This window comes from Sturnira hondurensis, unplaced genomic scaffold (assembly GCF_014824575.4).
Source record: "Sturnira hondurensis isolate 20B ecotype Veracruz unplaced genomic scaffold, ASM1482457v3 Scaffold0006496, whole genome shotgun sequence".
Classification (NCBI taxonomy): Eukaryota; Metazoa; Chordata; class Mammalia; order Chiroptera; family Phyllostomidae; genus Sturnira; species Sturnira hondurensis.
In genome coordinates, this window is record NW_028079127.1 from 18,164,834 (window position 1) to 18,179,899 (window position 15,066).

Below are 15,066 nucleotides of genomic sequence, written 5' to 3' on the forward strand. Positions count from 1 at the left end.
AGCCAGTGCTGTGTGGCAGTCACCTGTGTTAGGTAACATGTCTCCTCACAAGACTGTAAGCTCCATGAGGGCAGGGATTTTTTTTTTAATTTGAAAGCCTTGCAGATATTTTTATCAATTTTCTAATTAAGTTAAATTTTTGAACAGGCAACCATTGGTATGCTGGAAGTCAAAATGATATAAAAAGGAATCTAGGGAAGTCTCACTCCCATTCCTGCCTCCGATTACCCAGTTTTCCCTACCTCATAAGTAACCACTTTTAATAGTTTCCTAGTATTTCTTTATGCAAATATAATACATGTTTGCATATATGTGCATACATGTTCTTATTTTCTGACATACACCAAAAATACCATTATGTACACAGGCTGCACCTTGCTTCTCTCCCTTGAAAATATTTCCTGGACATCATTCCATGTCAGTTTACAGAGAACTCCGTCTTTTTTTACAGCTGTATAGTATTCCCTTCAGAGACATACTACAGTTGATCTAGTCAGTTCCCTACTTGCGGCTTCCATTTTTCTCTATTGCCACGAATGCAGAACAAGGATTCTTATGCTGAACCCTCGAGTCTTGAAGTTTTTCCGCACGAAGTAGACTGTCCGTCAACAACGGTGGAAAGGACTAAGCAACACTAACGAGCGAAAGAGGGCGTGCTTAATAGAAAAGAGCCCAGGGGAGGGCCCAGCCCGAGGTACTACGCAGAGGCCCCAGCAGGTGGCGCTGCCGGCGGCGGCCGCGCCCGGTCGCCCGGCCTCGCCGCTCTTGCCGCGGCGCCGACGTCGGCGCAGGAGCTGCGTGGGGGGGAGGGAGAGTCATATGACCCGCTTAGCTTCCTGGCCCGGCTGCTGCCGCCGCCCGCGTTCGCTGTCGCACGGGGGCCCGAGGAGCCGTTGGGGGGTCCGGGCCGAGGCCCGCTCGCGTGGAAGCCGCCACCGCCGTCCACCCGCCCGCGCGTCTGCCCCGCGTCCCAGCCGCCATCATGCTGGCGCTCATCTCCCGCCTGCTGGACTGGTTCCGCTCGCTCTTCTGGAAGGAGGAGATGGAGCTGACGCTCGTGGGGCTGCAGTACTCGGGCAAGACCACCTTCGTCAATGTCATCGCGGTGAGCGCCTGCCCGCTCGCCGCCTGGGCCCGGGTCCGGGACCCTCCGCGCGGCGGGGCGGGGCGAGCGCGCTGGTCCCCCCCTCCCCCGCCCAGGACCGGCCTGGCAGCGTCCCGCGTGCCGGCGGCTGCGGCCGTCTTGGACGCGGCCGGGGCTCGCGGAGGGTGCACTTGGGCTTGTCACGCATTTAAAGCGTCTGTGGGATTGGGGCTTCCCTGCGGCTTGCTCTGTGGGGGCAGCCGAAGGGTTAACTCCAGCCTGTCACTTTCCCGAAGCGTGCGACTTGGCGAGCCACTTCCCGTGGGTCCTGGGAGGAAGGAGAATTGAGGGGCGCCATCCAGTCGCCACTCGGACCCGGAGCGCCAGCGCGGGCTCCTTTCTGAGTGGTGTGCGCAGCTTGCCTCCTGTCATTCGGGTGCGGGTTCCACTCGTTTCCCCAGGGACCGAGACGAGGGAAGCCGAGGGCAGTTCCCTCTCGTCTGCTGCAGTGCCCCGCGTGTATTGAGCCAGCAGCGATGGTCTCTGCTGTCAAGCTGGGGGACAAGGTGGAGCTGTAAGGAAGTTAACCACCTTGACAGACAGAGTGTGGGGCGTTTCTTACGAAAGGAGGGAAGGGACAGGGCTTATTCCAGGCCCGGGGCACGGATGTCTGGGCGGGGGGATCGCTGCCGCTGCCCATTTGCAACGCGCTGTTTGTTCAGCAGTGACCAAGTGCCAGGATGGTTATTACATTACGGTTGTTTGGATGGTTGAGGGAGGAAATAAGAGCGGAGGGCTCTTCTCGGCAGCCTGGAGCCCAGGAGTTGCCGTGACTCAGTCTCAGCTGGTAGGGCTTGTCCTGAGTTTGGGACTGTTGTCAGGAGAGAGGGCAGCACCTCTTCCACTTTTGAGATGACGGCTGGGAACCATCCTTGCCAGCAGGCCGGCTGTCCGACTGGTTCAGTTGCAGGAGTGATTCAAACACAGCGCCTGTGTGGGAGAAGATACCGGCCGTGTGACTCTTAGTCCCTGGCTGGCGGAGCGACAAGAATGAGGAAGGCTTGGAGGAAGAGAGATGAGCAGGAATCTATAAAGTTCCATTGCAGAATGTTGCCTGTGAGTGTAAATTAATTTATGTATTCGGCTTTCTGTACTAGGACTTTTTCCCCCTTGATATGACTGTGTTTCAATAGGTATTGTAGGGTGGAATATGTATTTAATACCACCAAGATTAATAAGGGAAAACTTTCGGCTAAGGGTCCGTATTAGCACTTGTGAATTATGTGGAAGAGGTGCCCTTGGTAATGAGAATTGGAGTCTCCTTGTACATCCCATCCGCTTGACAAGACTGAATTAATGTGTAATGTGGAATTAATGTGTAGGTGTATCGCTGCAATCGATTGTCTTTGTTGCAGAGAAGTAGTTATGCTTGGGAGACCTAAGCGAAACTTTAGTAGGACTTTGAGGAACTCAAAACAGCGTAGGTTAGACCCTGGCTGGTGTAGAGGATCGCGGTTCGATTCCCAGTCAGGGCACATGCGGGCACATGCCTGGGTTGCAGGCCAGTTCCCGATTCCCAGCAGGGGACGCACGACATGCAACCATATATTGATTATTTCTCTCTCCCCCCCCCCAAGATAAATAAATAAAGTCTTAAAAAAACACACACACAGCGTAGGTTAACATAAAGAGCGTGAACTTGGAAGTGCAGCAGCCCTGGGGTTGCCGTCTGGCTCTGCCCCCTCAGCCTGCTGTCCCCTTGCCATCTTTGCTCTCCTGTCTGGTGAGTGGAGGTAGTAAGTGGTTTCTCAGAGTTGCTCAGAGGAGTGGACAAAGTGACATGTGAAGTGGCTGGCACCCTGCCCACCCCCCAGAGAAGGGGCTGGGTGCATGGCGACTGCTGGCACCTACACTTCCTCCATGCAGAAACACGGGGGCGTTCGCTGGGGACTGCCTTCTCCGCATCTCGGTGTGCAGCCCCGGGGGGGGGGGGGGCGCTGCAGTAGTGGCTGTAGGTGTTGAGGCAAGGAATCACCTTACATCACATCCCTGCCACAGTTTTTAAAAATCAGATTATTTTTTAACAACAACGAAACGGGAAAGCTGGTAAACTCGGAGTGAGGCAGTGGATCCACTGTTACGTTAACATTAGACACATCTTCTTTTTATGATGATTGATGTGCACAGGTTCCATTCAGAAAACACCTGGGCCGTAACCGCCCACATGTGGACTGAGATGCTGGAAAAGAGAGACCTCCGTAACGCCGCCCTCTTTCTTTCGAGGCTCAGATTCGAACCTCATCTCTGAGCCTTGTTGAATGTGTTGAGGGTGAGGAGAAAGTTGGTGATTGAAGGTGATTTTACAGACTTGGATAGAACAGTGTGTCCCAAATAGTAAATTTCACATTACCTTTTTACAAAGTCGGGTACTGTGTTTGGTGCTCTGTGCGAAGTGTGTGTTCTGTAGACTCAGGAACCCAGATGTGCTGAGTGCTACATATCACTTTTGTGCAGGTCCAACGAGTCACTTCCCAGGTACAAAAAGCTTCAGGTGAAGCCAGTTTCCTTTGCGTAAAAATCAGCTCTTCTGTAAACATCAGATTACAGTGTGGCTATATCTTCTGCCTTAAAAGTTAAAAAATGTAATAGATGTTATTTAACTCTAATGGTTTGTGAAGCTGAAATACTTATATGTAAATTTGGTTTATTCTGAAATTAGGCAGTTTACTTACAGTGATTTTCACTCCAAAAATTCGTATTCTTACTGTTTTAAAACCGAAATGAAACTTCATTTTACCTAATATTTTGTGTCGAGGTACTTGATGTACGGGGTGTCCTCGTTTTGGACAGTTACGGAGCAGCCCCCGCCCCCATCTCTCTCGTTCTGAGCCGTGTTAGGGAATTGGCGCGGGGCCTGCTGTGGGGCTTCCTGGCAGTTACTGGGCCTAGTCACGTGCCCTACGTGTGTGGTGCGTGGTGAGCAACCTCCACTGTTAACTGAGGCTTTGAATGGGTGATAGGGTCTGCCAAAATGTGAGTCTTATAGACAGACAGGATGTATTTTTGAAACGAGTAATTCAAGTTTTTGAAGTGTTGATGCTGTAGAGGTTATCCAAGGAAAGTTTCTTACTACAGAAAGTTAGGGATAGGAGATATTTTGGGAAGATTGTAGAAATCCGAACCTAGAATTATTTTTTAAGAATTTGTAAGCCCTGGCTGTTGTAGCTCAGTGGATTAAGTGCGGGCCTGCGAACTAGACTATCGCTGTTCGATTCCCAGTCAGGGCACATGCCTGGGTTGCAGGCCAGGTCCCCAGTAGGGGGTGTGTGAGAGGCAACCACACACTGATGTTTCTCTCCCTTCCCCTCTCTCAAATAAATAAATAAATAAATAAAAGTTTTGAGATAGTGTTTATTACGTGCGCATCCTAATTTGTTTTCTTTTAGTTGTGGGGTATGCATTTTTCGACATCTAAAACCAGCTTTTCCCCCATTTCTTAAGGCACTGTTTTTTTCCAGTTTTGCTGAGAAGTAATGGGTGTACAGCACTGTGTAGGAAGGCACACGGCGTAACACTGTGAAATGATGACCACATTTGTAGTCATCTCACACACATCTTCTCATACAGATACAATTAAAGAAGAGAAAGGAAACATTTTCTCCTTCTGATGAGAACACTCGGGATTTACTCACGGTGGCTTCCCTGTGTGCCACGCAGCAGTGTTAGCTGCGGCCAGCTGGTACGTGGCATTTCTGGGATTTATCCTGCAGCCCAATGTCTGTGCCTTGGACCGCCTTCCTCCAGTCCTCCCTCCCTGCACCCACTGCTTCTGATGACCACAAGTCTTACCTCTTTTTCTGTGAGTTTGGTTTTTAGATTCCACATCTAAGTGAGGTCATTCAGTACGTGTCTCTGTCTAACTTACTTCCCCAAGCACAGTGCCCTGAGGCCCACGCATGCTGTCACAAATGGCGGGTGCCCTGGCTACGTCGGGCTGCATCAGTGCCCTGGCGTGCATGTGCCCGTGTGTGTGCTGCAGCTTCTTTCTGTGCCCCCCCCCCCCGTCCGTGGGGCGCTGTGGCTGGTTCCGTGTGTGTGCTTCCGTGGTAGCTCATGCTGCTGTGACGTGGGCTGTGGGTGTCTGTCCGACTCAGCTTTCACTTCCTTTGGGTGTGGTTCCAGAAGTGGGATTTCTGGATCGTATAGTACTGAGGGTCCTCCGTCCTATTCTCCACAGCGGCCTGCCCCGTCCACACTCCCACCCCCAGGGCGCGGGTTCCCTCCTGGCCACATCCAGGCCAGCCTCTGGCGTGTCTTCCCTTTCCCGTGGCGCCGCTCTAACAAGAGGGAGCTGACAGATGCCTCGATGTGGCTTTAGTTTGCATTTCCTTGATGACTAGTGATGTTGAGCAACTTTCCACATATCTGTTGGCCTTTCGTATGTCTTCTTTGGGCAACGTCCATTCAGGTCTTTTGCCTGCTTTTTAATTGTCTTATTTGCTATAGGTTTTTCTGCTACTGAGTTGCATGAGTTCTTTTAATATTTTGGATATTAATCCTTTATCAGATGGATGGTTTGCAAATATTTTTTGCCATTCCATGTGTTGCCTTTTTCATTTCGCTTTGTCATGGTTTCCTGAGCTGTGCAGAAGTTTTTGGTGTGACGTGGTCCCACTCGGTGATTTTTCCTTGTTGCCAGTGTTTTAGGTATCGTATCCAAAAAACTGTTTTCTTATAGATGCTTTATGGCTTCGAGCTTACATTTAAGTCTTTAATGCATTTTAAGTTAATTTTTGTGAGTGGTGTAAGGTACAGGTTCAGTCTCATTATTTTACAGGTGGACATACAGTTATCCCGGCCTCGCTGATTGACGAGACTGTATCCTTGACTCTCCTGTCAGATGCGAGGTGACCGTACATGCTTGGTGTTTCTGGGCTCCTGGTCCTGGGCCATGGGCCTGTGTGTCTGTTTTTCCAGGCCCTACACCGCTTTGATGGCTGTAGCTTTGTAGTGGAGCCTGAGATCAGGAAGAGTGATGCCTCCTGCTTAATTCTCCTTTCTCAGGATTTCTTTGGCTATTCGGGTCTTTTGTGGTTCCCTGTTAACTTTAGGAGAGTACACCTGTGTTGAATGCCTTCATAACGTATTCTGTTAGGGCACACCTGTGGGTATATCATAACGTACTCCATCATCTCCTCATCACTGGACAGTGCATGGTATCCAGGGTTTTGCCGTCGAACATCAGGTTGACCTGCATCTCCTGAGGATGGGCTCCCGAGTCGGCGTCAGGGGGGTCACAGGACGTGAATGTAGTTCCTACCAGGTGGCCAGACTGCTTCCCGGGAGGCAGGCATTCCCATTGGGAAGGTCTTCTGAACAGGTTTCCTTTGTAAGGTGGGCTTCAGTTAAGCATTTGGTCCTCTGATATTTTTAGGACAAAACATTTAGTTTTGTTGATAAGGTAAAACACAGCAGAAATATTTTGAAACAGTCACAGTAGTAGATAATTGTCTGTTTCTGTGTTTGATGTTTTGAGAAGGACTTGTTTGTGTTTCAGCAACTGCAAAGATCGGGACTGTAGAAAACAGAATTCCTTTTCAGCTCTCTTTTTCAGTAAACTTTGCAAGTAAGCCATATAAATGTAGCTCGTTTTCTTTAGCTACCACAATCTAATTTGTTTTAAACTTATCGGAGGACCACATTGGGAGTTTGTCTTCCAGAATTGTGGTGTATTTCCGCGTGGTTCCTGTCACGCAGGGTGCTGCTTTTCTTGGCCTGGGAGGTGTTAAAAATATTCTGTTCTAAATCAGAGTCTTAAGAAAGGCCACTGAGTAGACTGTTTTTGAGGCTATAGCAAATGAATTTTAAAAGTTTTATAACTTGAGTATCATTTGTAATTATGAAACTTGATTCATGTCCTTTGAGCTCATATGAGAAAAATCTAAGGAAAAACATTAACCTGTTTGTTGACTAGGTCAAAATTAAATGACATTTTAAAGCATTTAGTTTTTCTAAGATGTGACAAACTAAAATTGAAGTCGAAGGGAGTCATTTGAATTAATTTTTTTCCTTCAAAGTCAAAACCAGAAGCCTGGCCCCAACTGGCGTGGCTCGGTTGGATGGGTGTCGTCCCTCAAAGCGAAAGGTCACCAGTTCGACTCCTGGTCGGGCACCTGCCCAGGTCGTGGGTTTGGTCAGGCAGCTGGTCCACGTTTCTGTCCCTCTCGTTCTGTTTCCCTTCCCCCTCTCACAATAAATAAGATCTAAAGGGCGGGGGGTGGGGGTTAAAGCTGTACTTGGGTGTCGTTTAAGGGATTGCAAAGTCCGGAGACGCGGATCTGGGTAGAATATCCCCCGTGCTCTGAGGAGGAAGAGAGCAGCAGAGTCTGTGACGACATAAAAGGGGGGCCACCCAAAGTGGGTCGTGCAGGTTGCTTTGAAAGCTGCTGTTGCTGCTGGCCAGCAGGTTTTTTTATTACTCTGTACACCATGAGTTGCTTGTATCTGTTGCTAGGTGAAAATTTTATTTTTTAATAGAGAGGTTAGTGATGCAGACCCAGCTCCAGGAGGTGTTATCAGAATGTGGCCATTTGAAAAGTTCAGGAAGTTTGTTTGCTTCCCGGGGAGGAGGGCCTGCACTGGCCCGGCTTCCTGGGGCCTCTCCGCTCCATCCTCCCCAGCGGTGGTCTCTGTGGTCTTGGCAGCACCCGCTGCAGCTCGCTGGTTCTCTTCCCCACACGCAGAAGTGAGGTCACGGGTACTTGTCTTTCACTGCCTGACTCACATCACTTGTCACCGTGTAGTTTCTTGGTAACACTGCAGGGATTGTGCTTCCCTATGGTGTCCTTCCTGGGAACACGTGAGTTTTCGTTGGTTTGGGGGGCAGACTTTGGAGGGGGCCTCGCTGTGCCAGTGAGAATTATCTGCAAGGGTTTGAAGGGAAGGGCAGTGGCAGCGGGCCTTCGGGGTACGTGTTAGACTGTGGCGAGGGTGCACAGGGGGTGAGGCGCCCGAGATAGAGACACCAAGACATCTCATTGCCTACCAGACACCTGTATCCCCGGGGCCCCCTTTCCCTTAGACGGCACCGTGCAACACGTCTTTAGGGCCTAGGTCTGGGAGGGCTCGCCCCAGCCCTTCTGGGCAAAGTCAGCTGCCCCTTGCTCCATTTGTAGCGTTCTGTTTAAAAACTGTGCTCACTTGTGCCGATTCTTTATCTGTCTCTTCGTCTAGACTGTAAACTTCTTACCCGTGCCCCTGAATGTGGCTCCGGACCTGCCTCTGCAGTAGGTGCTCCGTAATTGCTGGTGGAGCAGAGCGGCGTGGCGTCGTGTTTAAGCGTGCTGGGTCAGACAGACCTAAATTGGAGCTTCAGACCTGTCACAGCACTGTGTCCCCCTCGGTGCTGCAGGCTTCTCCCTGGAGACGGGAAGGCGGACTGTGGCCCCGGGGCTCGTGGTTGAGGTCATGCCGTGGGGGCGGGAGTGTGGGCTGCAGTTAGGTAGCAAATGAAATGAACCCCTCCCCTCAAGTGAGCACTTCGTAGGAATTCAATTTCACAGGGAGATGGAAGGTTCTGGAGTGCCAGGGCAGAGGTGTGCGGGCCACTAGGGACCAGTTTCTAATTCTTGCTCAAGGGTTTCTATCATGGAGAAGAAACTGTAGTAACAGATGGGCCTCTGCCTTAACCCACGGTAGGTGTGCTGGGAGGTTCGGGGCACCATGCTGGGAGGCATGCTGGTGCGCCCCCCTGGAGGTGAAGGTGCTTGTCCGTACTAGTGCGGGCCCCGCCCAGAGAGGCTGCGGAGCTCAGTGGGGATTTAACTGCACAGGCTAGTAGGTGGCCAGGCTGCCCTGGATTCACGACCTCTCAGCTGCCCGCTGAGCCGCTCTGTTGGTGCTGCTGAGCAGCCCAGCGTCCACCTCACGCTTTCCTATGAGTGATGACCCCCTCTCTCAGCAAGTAGCCCTCCCCAGCCCGAAGTGTTCTACCTGAGTGGAAAGTAACATTAGGGCTTTGAAGTTCAGACCTGGGTTCAAATCCCAGTTTGGCCACCATCTAGTTGTGTGTCTGTGACCCTGTGACCTTGACTTCCAGCCTCCTCTTCTGTAAATGAGGCCAGTGAAGGGAATGGTGTTGTGCTGCTCTCATCACTGTTACTGTTAGCGGTGAGGTCAGCCACACATGTCCCAGCCCATAGCAGCGATGCCCTCCCGATCCAGTACTCGTGTCTGACTGGAAAGCCTCTCCTCGCTCCCACCCCTTTCCTGGGCTCCTGCTTCCCTGCCGGGCCCCCACCTGCTGGGAGTGAGTGCCGTTGTCAACAGCTGCTGAATAAATAATGGGGTTGGCGTCTAGAAGGCCCCGCAGTTTGGAGCCTGGGCAGTAGACGGTGACTCAGTATTTCGTGACGGTCCCTCGCTCAAGAGCGAGTTGCAGTGTGAGGCAATGCTGGCCACACTGCCTGGGCTGGTGGAGTGGTTAGTGTTTCTTTGGGGACACCCAGGGAGGGCCCGGCGTGGCAGACGGCCCCTGAAAGGGAACGTGTGCAGACCGCAACAGTTTCCGACCCACCGCCCGCACTCTGCCGCCAGCAAGACCCACGAGGGAGCGTGGAAGCAGAGAGGTGCCTGCCCCCACATGAACAGACGGGGCTAAAAGATGGACTGAATTCTAGTCCTGGGTGTTCTTTAGGGAATTAGTAACTGTTTGAGATTTTAAAAGTGAACAGTGTTACTAAACGTTTCACAGTGGGGTTGACACAAAGCAGTCCACTTGCCGTTTGTATTAGTGGAGGAGATGAGCTTGCAACTAATAGGTCCCACCCAGGTTTCAGAGGAGCCTAGTGATGGTGCTGCAGTTGCTTCCTCCCAGGCTGGCGTCCAGGTTTTGTTTGCAGACGTTTTCTTGCCTCCCCAGCAGTCCAGGGGATTCTTGGACTAGTCAGTCTCCAGGAGCTGAGGCAGGGAGGGCCGTCTGTCATCTGTCTGTCTGTCTGTCTGTGTGATGGCACCCCTGTGGGGCAGGGATTTCAGAACTGCGCCCAACCCTCCAGGTAGAACAGAGAACTAGGGAGAGGCTGTACGTGTGCCGTGATCCTCGGTCACGTTTGGGGGTTTTTCCCAGCTGACACCCGAGGGTTCTGCGCAGCAGCAGGAGTCGTGGTTGATTCGAAACAAGAAGACAGTTTCAGCCCAACTTCTCGGTAATGTCTCTGGCGTTTTAACTGCAGATCTAAGTAGCCGGTCATGGATGTTGCCATCTCCGTGAGCAGTGGCGTTTATTTCCCTGGAAGAATGAGGCAGACTCAGAAACGTGTAAGATGTTGATCACCGGTTAGATTTCTCGCAGCCCAGGAGCAGAAACCCGTATCACTGTCCTGACAGAAACGGAGCTGACCAGGAAGCAGCAGCTGCTATCGGAGGACAGGGACCTGGGGGCTCTGAGTGGGGTGGCTTGGTTCCCACCGGGCATGCACGCTGGGCTTTGTCCAGAACGTGGGGCAAAGGGAGTGGTGTCCCGATTCCTTTGGCGTTTACGCAGCACCACGTGATGAGGACTGTCGTTACGTCTGTTTTACTTTTGCGGGCGGTGAGGCCTTGCAGAGTCAGGGGGCGTGCAGAAGGACATACAGCTAGGCGAGTGGTCAGACCACAGTTCCAGCCTCACGCAGCTGTCTCGAGAGCCTTGGCCACCAGGCGTACCACCTGTTTCGCTGCACTCTGGCGCCCCTCACCCGTGAAGGCACACGGGCCTGCTCCGGCAGCTCCGCAGCCTCTGGGGTCCCGGAGACCGCACTCAAGTGGGCGTAAAACAGCTACGGGACTTTTCCTTCTCAGAATGGGCCTTGTTAATCGTAGTCCACACTCCTTCTGACTCTGGTTCACTTTGTGAAGACCAGGCTTTCTTATTCTGTTTGAAAGAGTACGAAATTCGTTTTCCTTAACAATTTGTTACGTAAGCTGAAGTCTTTCCATAGGGGAGCTTTTTCCTAAGACTAAAGGACTTTTGTTACATACATAACTTACTGGTTTGTAGCATTTAGATGGTTTCAGGAAGCCCCCTCCTTCAGTTCAGTAATAGAAGGCTCTTTGAGGATTCGGAAGGAAACTTCTACAATTTTTTTGACAAGCTGTGTGTGCACACAGAAGGGCATGCCGTGAAAGGAAGTCTCTTGCTCTAGTTCCCTGAATACCCAGAACTTTTAAATGAACAAAATCACTTCTTTTTTTTTTAAGATTTTATTTATTTATCTTTAGAGGGGAAGGGAAGGAGAGAGGGAGAGAAACATCAATGTGTGGTTGCCTCTCATGCATCCCCCGCTGGGAACTGGCCTGCAACCCAGGCATGTGCCCTGACTGGGAATTGAACCACAATCCTCTGGTTTGCAGGCCCACGCTCAGTCCACTGAGCTACACCAGCCAGGGCCAAAATCAGTTGTTTCATGAGAAAGTGTCTACGTGAGAAAGAAAAGTTTAAAAAAATGTTTTTGAGTAGTTGAAATGTTTAAAGACCAACCAATAGAATAGGACCAAGGCCTGAAAAATGCAACTTGTATGCTAATGCCCCACCCTCAGGCCTGTCTTTAGAACCTGCTGCAGCCCACGTGGGAAGGTTGGTTGTCTTTTTCTGTAAAGATGTAGGTGCTTGTTAAAGAGTTACGGTGTTCATGGGAAACACCTCCAGACACGTGAGTGGCTTCACAAGTCAGCATAGACCATATTCACTGGGGCTCTCCAGCCTTGTTTGGGGAGGGGGTTCATCCTCATGCCGTCACTGCCCCATCGGAATTTCTGGACGTGGAGCGGAAGCGCCGCCCAGTGTGCGATGGGGTCCCTGCGCACATGTGTACTAGCACCGGGTCCCCCCCAGGTAAGCCAGCCGAGTTCTCCTTCAACAGTTGTTTGGTTGCAGATTTCGTGAAACTGCTGATGGAGTGGTGTTAATGAAAGGTGCCGTGAGCATGGAAGGTGGTCATTAGACCCGGCCTGAAATGGCCTTTCCCCGGGAAGAGAGGTGAGCAGGAGTGGGGGTGGTCAGGCTCCCGACCCAACTGTGGGTTAGGGAGCGTCGTGCCCCTCGAGAGCTGCCTGTGAGGGAGCTGCTGCACAGCGCGCCATCGGGGCCAGCAGAGGGCGCCGTCGGGGCCAGCCCTCAGCTCAGGTTAATGGGTTGCTGCACATGAGCTGGGTTAGGGTGACAGGCATTTAACTGGTCGTTAGGGGCTCCCCGTGCCGTTGTGTTCAGTGTGCATGGCCTCGCACCAGGGCAGACGCTCAGTGCTGGTGCCGAGTGGTGGATCCGAAGGCATCAGGAGAACCTGCCCGCTCTGTGTGTTCATTGGAGCCAGCTCCAGCAGTAAGCTCTCCACCCCCAGCCCCCGTAAACCTGATCACCTGCCAAATTACTGTGGACTCAACACAAAAAAGGACAAAACAAAAACCCTAGCAGTTGTTTAAATTTAACCGTCACTGTATTTTTTTAACCTAGCAGGGTTCACACTGACACCCAGAGGCTCCCCTGCCTGGACCCTTGGAGCCGGGGTGGCCTCGGCCCCCTCAGTCCAGAGCGTGTCGGGAGTGCTGCCCAGCAGAGCGGCCCTGCGGGGTCAGGAGGCAGTGGTCCTGAGTCGATCACGTTTCCCCCCAAGGCCGGAGCGGGTCTTTCTGCGGAGGAGGAAGCAGTGCAGGGCGGGAGCAGAAACTCCTGTCTGCAGGGCTTGTGAGACTCCCGAAGGCAGGAAAGCAGGGGGGGGGGGGGGGTTGCAAACCCTCCGGGGGGTGGAGGCAGTGGCTTCAGGCAGCTCCTTTAAGGAGATTGGAGGTGGAACCGAAACCTCAAGTGTCTCGCACCCCTTGTTTCTATACGGTGAGCACTGAAGAGAGCTCCTCCTCCCACACCAGACGCCGACAAACCCACTGGAATTTTGAGAGGTGTTACATTTTTACTAATAAGGTTTAACTACCCAAATGAATCTTTTAACATTTGCCTTCAAACTGACATTCTGTGGGAAGGAGTTCTGTATGTAGTTGGAAGTCCAGATTTGCACATAAAACTGAGAATAGTTGTGGGGATTGTTTAAGGAGAGGTTGGAGCACTGGGCCCTGACGTGCTGCTGGAGCTGTAACCAGACCCAGGGGCCGCGTGCCTGCCTGCGGCAGAGCCCGCAAGACAGTGGGTCGGGGAGGGAGCCCAGGCAGTCGGGGTTCGTGGCCTGAGGGAGCGCCCCACACCCAGAGGCCCAGGTGGCTCCCCTGTAGCTTCCAGGGTGGGGGGTGTAGGGAAAATCATTCATCCCGGTGACTAAGGGAGTCAGGGTCGTGGTCTCCACTGACTGGCCAGTGCTGGGGCTGGGTAGCTGGCCAGTGCACATGGTCCTAATGCAGCCAGATGTCATTTCGTCCGGCCTTGCTGCTTTTCTGAGCCTGGAGCTGAAATACAGCTGAGGCCCGAGGTTGTCTCCGATTTGACCAAAACTCTGTCTCTGGGGTCTTAGGAGTCTCTGTCTGAGGCTTTGCTCCTAAGATTATCTGATGCTGATCCAAACCTCAGTTGTCCTGGGAGCTTAATGCTTGAGGGAGTGGTCGAGCAAGGGAGGAGCGAGGGAGGAGAAGGGCAGGTGGGTCAGCGCTCTGTGGGGCCAGACTGAACCAGAGGAAAGAAAGGAGAAAAAAGAGGTCACATTAAAGAAGTGCAGTTTCTGCGCGATCAGAGGGTGAGTACGAGCGCCCCCTTCTAGTCCCTTACACGGTGTTTCCGGGGGCTCTCCCCAGACAGGGTGAGTGTGTTCACGGCGGAGCTGCTGGTAAGTGCTTAGAAAAGAGGCGGAAGATGGGTCACAGCAGTGTCGTTTTTCCAGAAACCAGAAGGAGCTTTGCCTGGGGAGAACACAGTGTCTTTATTTCACTTTCCAGCTCGTAAGTGGGGATGACAACATTGACATAGACGCCATGACGTCAGTCTGAAAGTCCGGGGGCTTTTTCCCTATGCCCAGACTGTAAGATGGATTTTTCTGTTGGGAGGCACATACAAGTTTGTATTGTCTTGGGATATTGAGGGACAGAAGCAGATTGGGAACAGCTCATCCTTGGACTCGGGAATTCCTGGGGGCCGGGTGTGCGCATGCGCCCCTGTGACAGTGGCAGTGGCATCGGCTGGCCGGCGTGCTTCACTCTGGATGTCCTCGGTAGAACAGAGGCTAAGGTGATGTTTGATTAAACTCATCGAGATCACTTTGAAATGTTGTATCTGGAAATAATTTCAGGTTCTCGGAAGGCTTCCGGGGTTAAAAGCGTGGCAGAGAACACTCGAACCACCTTCGCCGAGGCCACGCCCAGGCTAGCCTTCCTTGTCCTTGGCTTTCTCATTCTCGCACCTGCGCCGCCTGCAGGAGACCATGGCCCTTTGTTCCCAGCTCCTGCCTAAGTGTTTCCCAGGTTGGGGGTATCCGTTCCCTTGACCAGCTCAGTGACCGCACCAGAAAGGACACTGCCGCACTGACTAACAACCAGTGACTTCACAGATGGCGTTCTCCCTCCAGCACAGGGTCCAGTTCAGGGTCAAGCCCACCGCATAGTGACCATGTGTCTTTAGCCCCCTGTGGTCCAGAACATTTTTGTAGCTTTTGTCTTTTATGACATTGACATTTTTTGGAAATACCCCTTCCCCCTTTTTAATAGACCGTTCCTCATTTGGGGTTTGTCTGATGTTTTCTCATGACTAGTTTCGATATGCGCATTCTCAGCTGACATATTACATAGGGCACATTGTGTCCTTGTGGTGTCCCTTCTGTAGGCACACGATGTCCGTCTGAGCCTGAGGTGACGCCCATCACCTGAGGTGGTGTTGCTTTTGGGTGCTCCACTGAGGCACCGTCTGGCTCTTCCCTTGTGGGGCTCTGGTGTCCCCTTCCACTGCGGCGCTGCGGGGGACGCAGTCGGAGACCACAGGAGCAGCCTGCTGCTCACCAGAGTCCCCCAGG

The 15,066-nt window shown here is 52.2% G+C and overlaps 1 protein-coding gene across 1 annotated transcript in view; it reads left to right on the forward strand.

Annotated features, from left to right (window-relative positions):
• Nucleotides 1-812: 812 nt before the first annotated feature.
• ARL8B (ARF like GTPase 8B) overlaps nucleotides 813-15,066 on the forward strand; it is a 28,313-nt gene continuing 14,059 nt past the window's right edge. The window contains exon 1 of the mRNA XM_037049558.1: nucleotides 813-1,105. Within this exon, the coding sequence (XP_036905453.1) occupies nucleotides 983-1,105 (123 nt within the window). The 5' untranslated portion in view covers nucleotides 813-982. The remainder of the gene's footprint in view (nucleotides 1,106-15,066) is intronic.